The sequence below is a fragment of the Austrofundulus limnaeus genome, unplaced genomic scaffold, assembly GCF_001266775.1.
Source record: "Austrofundulus limnaeus strain Quisiro unplaced genomic scaffold, Austrofundulus_limnaeus-1.0 Scaffold60, whole genome shotgun sequence".
Lineage (NCBI taxonomy): Eukaryota > Metazoa > Chordata > Actinopteri > Cyprinodontiformes > Rivulidae > Austrofundulus > Austrofundulus limnaeus.
In genome coordinates, this window is record NW_013952462.1 from 941,902 (window position 1) to 950,345 (window position 8,444).

Sequence of the window (8,444 nt, forward strand, 5' to 3'; positions counted from 1 at the left end):
GATAGACAGGAGGCCCAACATCCCAGTGCTTGTTGCCTGGCTGACACGTCTCACACTCCAAAGTGCTTCTCCAAGCGCTTTTCACCCCTCAGTCATTAACCTTCTATTAACTCCTCCATCAATTGCCACTCACTCTTACTCGCACTTTCTCTGATTTTTCTCCTCCTCGCTCATTCACTTGGTCACACTTACACACAGATTTTCAGTGGGTGTGTTTTTCCCCCTGCTAACGGAAAAAACTCCAGGAGGAGATTGTGTGTTGTTTGCCTGCACAGGTCGTAGCCTTGTTCTGCACTCGTGTGCTTCTTGTTGAAAAAATATAATTAGTGTCGCTCAGTGGAATTTCACACTTTTTGCTTTATTTATACTTTTTTCTGCGGTTGTTTTTGTAAAATAGCATTTATATTTAGCTTTATTTTTTTTACCAATATGCTGCAGACTTCCTCTACTTTGTAACAGTTTTTTCTCTGTCTAGCTGCCTCATCCTTCATCTTCTTTTGTGTTTGTTTTGTTTCCCAGGAATGTGCGGGTGAGCCTCTCTTCATGCTGTACTGTGCCATGAAGCAGCAAATGGAGAAGGGGCCAATAGATGCGATCACAGGAGAAGCTCGTTATTCCCTCAGTGAGGATAAACTCATCAGACAACAAATTGACTACAAGACATTGGTCAGTGCTTTTTAACACGTGTAAACTTGTTCTCTTAAATGTATAAAACACACAACAGATTTATTTATGCTGCAATATGTACTCTTAGAAAGTTTTACTACTTGCTTTAAAATATTAGTTATGTTTACATGGACAAAAGTAATCGGATTAAACGGCCGTTCGGAATAAAAATGCGTCATGTAAACAGCACGTTCCGATTATTCTGATCCGATTGAGCTCGATCCCWATGAATTTTTAATCCGAATGAAAAGGGTGGGTTATGCCGATTGATAATCAGAATGACGTGCATGTAAACACTTAATCAGATCATCCTATTCTGATTGTAGAAAACTGACCTGTGTGCGCATGTCTGCTGACTTTCACTCACCTGGTTAGAGGAGGTGGGACAGCAGTGCTCCAGCTGCGCTGCACCGCACAGAACTTTTCCTCCTCGCTCTCTTAACAGATGAAAAAGGAGACAAACAGCAGACGTTGCTTRGCAAAAAAAAAAAAGCACGTATTGCTTCATCTGCAGGCTGCAGCTCAACCAAGGAGATGAGTAACGACATCTCTACCGTTATTAAAAGCTGACACGGGTCCATCCTGAGCTCACAGAGGAGCTTTGTTTACGTTTCTAACACGGAAATAGAGCTGACAGTTTACAACATTGCGCATGCATGTTGCTTGTAAACACTTTTCATGATCGGATTGTGTCCATGTAAACAGTAAATTCGGATTATTTAATCCGAATACATTTCAATCCTATCAAAAATTTTTGTGCATGTAAACATAGCTAATGTCTGTTCAAAACCAGCTGCCTCGTTTTCTGTTATTGTTATTCCTGGCTTGGTTTTGTCTTATACTTCCATACCTTCTGTTTCTGCAGACGCTGCACTGTGTGAACCCAGAGAATGAAAATGCTTCAGAGGTGACGGTGAAGAGCCTGAACTGTGACACAGTGACACAGGTGAAGGAGAAGCTGCTGGATGCTGTGTACAAAGGGACACCATACTCCCAGAGACCAAAGGCCTCGGATATGGATCTGGGTGAGAAGTGTTTGTTTGTGTGTGACGCAGACATACAAGGCAATAAAAGAATCATTTTAAGTGCTCTGTAACCCGGAGGAGATCCTCCAGACAAGTAAAGCGGTTTCTCACCAAGGAAAAAGTTAATTCAAGAAGTTTGCAAAAGTCTWAAATTATCCACTTTTTTCCCTCCAAATTTCATTCTGCATAAATCACAGCAACCTAATTTGGGGTTTAGAGGTGGGAATTCTGGTGCACAAGCTAGAAGCACATCAGGATCTTTCTGTGTAATTTARATCCTGTTAACCTCAAACAAACTTGCTTATAAGTGATATTGAATAAATGTGTTTGTGTGACAGAATGGCGGCAAGGCAGGATGGCCCGGATCATCCTTCAGGATGAGGACGTCACCACTAAGATTGATAATGACTGGAAGAGACTCAACACTCTAGCTCACTACCAGGTACCCAGCTGCTGTAATCCAAGTGCATTGTGGGTCGTTGTAACATACAGTATATGCTAATATTTATTCTAAGCTGCGTAAAAATGTCTGTTTAACCACAGAAAATTTRAAACTGATTGAGTTTAGGGTTGTTATATTTTGATATTATTTGACACTAAAACCTTACCTTACTAAAACCTGAAGTTATTTTTTTCATAATAATAATAAACTGGATAGGTTTTTTTAATGTATGCCTATTATTTTACCTTTTTTTCTCCGGGACTATTAACAAGGTTATGAAGTATTGCATGTTTTTCTTTAGTATCTGAACAGAGTTTAAAATTTTAGTATGTTGATGACCTCCATAGAACTTTAATTGTGATTGTGAACCTTGTGATGATTACAACTTTGAAATCTGTTCTCAGGTGACTGATGGCTCACTGATCGCCTTGGTGCCTAAACAAAACTCCGCCTACAACATCTCCAACTCCTCCACATTCACCAAGTCCCTCAGCAGATACGGTACGAGAGAAGGTGTGTGTGCGTGTTAAGTGTGTGTGTACGTCTGTGCATAATATGTGTAAGTGTGAACCCATTTCATACTGTGCAAAGGAGAATTTTTAAACTTTTCATTTATATATTTTTTTTGTCTGTCATTTGTCAGATGTATTGTTTTCTACTGTTTTACACATTTAAGCTTCACGTTTTTGTTTGTTTTTTGGCCTTCATGATGACTAAAGTTTAAAATTATTTCCTTTTTTTTGTCTCTAAAGTGTCTAAAGGTCTTGACACATTATTACAGAATAAACAGCTTGTTATTCTCACATATACTAGGAAAGCATTTCAATCTGTGTCACATCCAGTCTCTGATGCTGTCAGCTCCATTTTTATTCCTACTTCTGATTTAAGCTCATTTAGTCTCAATCACTTTTCTTCACCCTTCCCTGTCCTACTTCCAGGTGGGTCTAGTGCTGCTCAGAACCTCCCTCTCAGCACAGAAAGAAAAACTCATACACACTTTTTATCACATTAACTTCTCCGGTCCAGTCTTTTTTCTTTTTTTTTCCCCTCCTGACATTTTGAACCTCTCAACCCTTTCCAGCTCTGTCACCCAGGTGACAAGCATTCAAACTGAAAMCATAATGCTCGCTGTCACAAATAGGGGATCATTGTCCAGCAAAGCAAGCGAAGTTGGGGGGTGGAGGGGTTAGAGGGGGAGACTGACAGACAATTTTATTCTGGAGTGACACGACTGTCACCTTTCAGAAAGCTTTTTAACTTCACAGGGAGATTTTTACTCTCTGCTGCAGGGTCGAGTTATTTGTTCATTTTCTGCCAAAACCTGATTTTGTTGTCATGAATTGTGACTGAATCTAACATTATTAACAAATGGGTGACAGAAACATGTGGGGTCCTTTCAGTCTGCAGTCAGACACCTTGTGATTCATAATCTATTCTACCAGGAAATTCTTAAAGTGACTGAACTGACTTCTTATTCTTAAAGGGATCCATGATTAGTTGTAACATTAGACTTTATTTAATAAACATATATTTTAACTGTAAAATAAAGACTGTAAAAATGCTGAAGGATGTTCAGTTTTTATCCGTTTTAAACTAAAAGTTTAAAAAATACATTACACGGACGGGGCCATTTTATTTACACGCAAAGCATTCTGGGTAATTGATGACATGGATAGGTCCTCGGTGCGAGGCTGCTAGCGAGCTATATTCACCCRGAAGGTTAATCTTGGACAATATCTGACGTTTGGCTCTTTTAAATGAAACCAGAGAGCGTTGACAGAGAGGAGAAGGTAGAAATGACTTAGTCTGTAACTGAAAATATGGATGGAGGACCTCAGTTTAGCTTGTTTGTCATGCTAGCGCTGAGCTAATACATATAAGGCAATATAGCATCAGCACTAGCGCGAAGGCTAACAGGCTAAGCTGAGATTCTTCTTCCAGGAAACAGCTCTGTTGTCCTCGCTCACACCGAGAACCTATCCTCGTCATCATTTACCCAGAATGCTTTGTGTGTAAATAAAATGGCTCCGTCCGTGTTAAAATATATTTTAAAAAATTTACAAAACTAAACAGCCTACAGCATCTTTACAGTCTTTATTTTATAGTTAAAATATGTTTATCAAATGAAGTCTAATGTTACAACTAATTGTGGATCCCTTTAAATGCCTAAATAAAATATAAAAGTAATTCAACAAACTATGTTTTTTCATATTTGTGCTTATGAGCCTTTCACTGGATTCCTTTAAATGTGGACAGAGAGCATGCTGAAGGCCAGCAGTCCAGACAGCCTGCGCTCCCGAACGCCTATGATCACCCCTGATCTGGAGAGCGGCACCAAGCTGTGGCATCTGGTGAAGAACCACGACCACTCAGACCAGAGGGAGGGGGACAGAGGGAGTAAGATGGTCTCTGAGATCTACCTGACCAGACTGCTGGCCACGAAGGTAATGAGAACCAAATCCCACCCCTCTCTACACACCTCAACCAAAATGTTGTCATGTAGTCTATTTAAAGCTGCAGTCTCTGTTGACCTTTGTTTGGTGGTGGTCTCAGGACTCATTAACATTTTTCCTAACCTTTTGCACAAAGAAACACATATGCACAGTCTTAATTAGGAGGCTGACCTTTGACTATTGAGTTGTTAGGTTGGTGTTATTGGGCCCTCTGTTGGCAGCCTCTGAGCTTTTACATTCAGGCTCAGTCATTACAGTATTGTTCTGCAAACTGCTCAGGTTCTCATGCAGCGCATGTCTTCAGATGATAATCAGCTTCTAAAGCAGACTCAGGCTACCAGTGTTCAACCAGCATGAATCAGWGTGTGACAGAGTTCCCATCACTTATGTGCACACACAAAAAAATGACAAGTTGAAAGTGTGAAAAGYCCTGGAGATTTCTTTTCCCTCAACATTTCCCCCCACACTTCATTAAACACAAATCTAAAACAAACACACATTCCCTTCAGCGTCTGCTCATTTACAACCAACTGAAAGTATCTGACCATACTCGTGCACGCACAAACAAATCGTTTGTCCTAATAATTCACGACACTGCCAGGCTTTTTGCTTTCATTTGCCATCGCCCTCCCTGCTCTGATGTTTGACTCATTAGCTCAGGATTTTTATTGTTTCAGCTCCAGGTAGGAAAGTATGAGTTTAGCGGCATCACCTCTGCCTCGGCTCGGAAATGATTAACATGGCAGCTAGAGGAAAACAACAGGGGGAAAGTTAAAGCTCTGCTGCTTGCTCCTGCTTATTACATCCCCCACAGCTTTGTGTGTTTAGGAAACTGATTTGTTAACAGGCACGAGTACAAAACCTCCGGTTTCTGACTGGTTTAGATGAAGTTTTGTAAAATGGTGGCGTGGTTGCTTGAAGATGGAGAAGTGTGCTGTGGGAAATATCGAATCAGTTCAACTTCAGAAGAGTTCGGGAGGATTCTGACTCTGCGGAGTTGTGCGATGTGGGTTAAAAAAAACACACACAAAAAAACATGACAGAACAGCCTTAGGCTGAACTCCCATCGAGCCCCATCCCAAACACTGCGAGTCTGTCTAAAGGCTCTGCGTCATCACAAAGTCTGAGGAAGGTGAAGCACTGCAGGTAAAGCTTCTGATAAAGCTCCTGCTGACAAACATCACCCCCAGTCACACCATGAGCCCCATGAGGAGGACAGGTGCAGGTTCAGTGCTCTGCCTGCTGTTTAAACCTGGGTGCTTATTGTTTGAGCTCTAATGACTTAGCCATGTTGACACAGCTCCAACAAACAGGAAGAGCTCACACACTGGTAACACACTGCCTGGTTTTTGTGTTCAGGGCACGCTGCAGAAGTTTGTGGACGACTTGTTTGAAACCATCTTCAGCACAGCGCACCGGGGCAGCGCCCTGCCGCTCGCCATCAAGTACATGTTTGACTTCTTGGATGAGCAGGCAGACAAACACTCAATAACAGACCCAGATGTCAGGCACACTTGGAAGAGTAACTGGTGAGTGTGTGTTTGCTGTGAAGATGCACCGGGGGGAAAAGTTTGATTGTTTTTTGTTGTTCTCTTTGTGCAGCAGCACAAAAGAAAGTCAGATTTTCTTTGCAGTGATCTTTGAACCGMTTCCTCTAACCCTGCCTCTCCTGCCTCCTTTGTTGCTTTCTGTTGTTTTTCCTAGTCTTCCACTGAGGTTCTGGGTGAATGTGATTAAGAACCCCCAGTTTGTCTTTGACATCCACAAGAACAGCATCACAGACGCCTGCTTGTCTGTGGTGGCTCAGACCTTCATGGACTCGTGTTCAACATCAGAGCACAAACTGGGGAAGGACTCGCCTTCCAACAAGCTGCTGTATGCTAAAGACATCCCAAACTACAAGAACTGGGTAGAAAGGTGGGTCAGCACACAGGGTTAGTTTGGCTTTGTTCTTATTTCTGCAGACATTTGGAAACATAAAGCCCTGTTTGTGTTCATGCAGGTACTATGCTGACATCTCCAGGATGCCTGCCATCAGTGACCAGGACATGAGTGCCTACCTTGCAGAGCAGTCCCGCCTTCACGCCAACCAGTTCAACAGCATGTCTGCTCTACATGAGATCTACTCTTATATTGTCAAATACAAGGACGAGGTCAGATTTCAGACTCTTTTTGATCTTTTTATAGAAGTAGTGTAGTTGTTATAATTGCCTTTTTATGCCATATTGATTATTAATGGCTTGATTTAACAAAGCAAGAACAGCTTTTATTATAATGTATGTTTTAGTATTCACTGCCAACTGTTTATTAAAGTAATATCATAAAGACTTGATTTATGGTTGTTTATCATCAGAATCAGTGCAGGAAATAAACCATAAATAGTTGCAATTTACAGAAGTGCAGTCATTTTATGTGTAAGTCTAAGTGTTGAACAGTGGGCTTCAGTGTTTTTTTTTCTAAACTTTAAGTTTTTTCTGTAAGTTTTGACATCTTTCTAATTCTATCAGACAATCATATTGGTCCACTGAGTGTTTATTAATCAGAAGAACTGATTGAGCTTTAYTGTTTGTGYGAATTACAAAACCAGCAAAGAGATRTCWTCTTCCTCCTCCATCATATTAGAAAGAAGGTGTTGATATTCTGAAAGCATCAGCTGAAACCCCCCACCCCTCTATTTCCAGATCCTGTCAGCTTTGGAGCGGGACGAGCAGGCAAGGAGACAGAGACTGAGGAGCAAGTTGGAGCAGGTCATCGACACAATGGCCCTGACCAGCTGAGGACCATACACCTCCTCCTCTTCCTCCTCCTCCTCCTCACTTCTCCTCTCCATCTGTTGCTCTCTTCTCTCCTCGCTCCTTCTCACCCAGACAACAAACAGAAAGTCCCAGCCGCCAGCAGTACGAGCTGCAAACGGACCGCAGCAGTAAACGGCAGCGTGTGCGGGGAGGTCCGGCGGAGATGGGCGGGACCCGTGTACGCTTACATGTGTATGTTTGTGTTTGTCTGCAGCCCCGTGCCGTGTGTGTGTGGGCTCGTGTCTGTGTGAGAGACTGAGATCAGCGGACGCCTTCACACACGCACACATGGAGAACAAGTCGATGGACAGCATTTAATTATCGTGGATGTTGGTGTTTGTGGTTTGTTTGATTTTGATTTCTGAAGTTTTGTCATTATGACGCTGATGATGATGATGGTGGTCAGGAAAGAATCAACAGGAGCTCAGAAAGGAACTCCATATATGGCATCATTAGCAGAATGGACCAATCTGTCGCGAGCCAACAGAGAGAGGCTCTGTAGGTCATGTGACTCCCAACAGTTGTCACAGTTTTAAAACTTTCTTTTGTATAAATGTAATCAACTGCCCACTCTCTGATCTCTCGCCACTTGTATTACTGCTGAATTTGCACAATTTACAGAAACGTTACAAAGCGAGACTATATAGATATTATATATAAATACAGCAAAGTTTTTAATAAAAAGACTAGGGGAGAAACATTTCTGTTGTTTTCTATTTCATTTAAACCAACAAACACAATAGAAAAAAAACAATGCAGCAAAAACCAGATTTGTTCTTTCAAGTACAAAAAGAAAAATAGGCAGAAAAAAAGGAGCGAAAAATAAAAAAATTTGTAACTGTGCCATGTTTTCTTTGAATGTTGTTTAGTGCAAAGACTTTTTGTTCGATGGAATGTGCTACTGTCTGATTCTTTAAAGAAGAAAAAAAAAACTGAACATGCCTAGTGACTGAAAGGACTAGTTCGAGTGACGCCCCCCCCTCATCACGGTGAGCAGGACGGGTCAGGGTGTCCCGCTGATGACATCAAAATGCTGTTTTAGTCAATCAGTGCAATCTGTTGG

General features: G+C 41.6%; 2 protein-coding genes across 5 annotated transcripts in view; one reads left to right on the forward strand and one right to left on the reverse strand.

Annotated features, from left to right (window-relative positions):
- Positions 1 to 8,224, forward strand: part of plxna1b (plexin A1b) — a 199,413-nt gene extending 191,189 nt beyond the window's left edge. For 2 of the 4 annotated variants that reach the window (XM_014009644.1, XM_014009645.1), the window contains exons 24-32: positions 520 to 666; positions 1,532 to 1,691; positions 2,030 to 2,133; positions 2,538 to 2,646; positions 4,390 to 4,577; positions 5,946 to 6,115; positions 6,291 to 6,503; positions 6,589 to 6,739; positions 7,268 to 8,224. In XM_014009644.1, coding sequence (XP_013865098.1) covers positions 520 to 666; positions 1,532 to 1,691; positions 2,030 to 2,133; positions 2,538 to 2,646; positions 4,390 to 4,577; positions 5,946 to 6,115; positions 6,291 to 6,503; positions 6,589 to 6,739; positions 7,268 to 7,363 — 1,338 coding nt within the window. In that variant the 3' untranslated portion in view covers positions 7,364 to 8,224. The remainder of the gene's footprint in view (positions 1 to 519; positions 667 to 1,531; positions 1,692 to 2,029; positions 2,134 to 2,537; positions 2,647 to 4,389; positions 4,578 to 5,945; positions 6,116 to 6,290; positions 6,504 to 6,588; positions 6,740 to 7,267) is intronic. The other 2 variants (XM_014009646.1, XM_014009647.1) reach the window with 1 other exon arrangement.
- LOC106518379 (thioredoxin domain-containing protein 16) lies at positions 7,378 to 7,717 on the reverse strand (the record flags this gene model as incomplete). Its single annotated transcript, XM_014009648.1, is given in 1 exon segment — positions 7,378 to 7,717. A coding segment is annotated over 1 exon segment (318 nt), but the record flags the coding sequence as incomplete, so codon positions are not given.
- Positions 8,225 to 8,444: the final 220 nt, after the last annotated feature.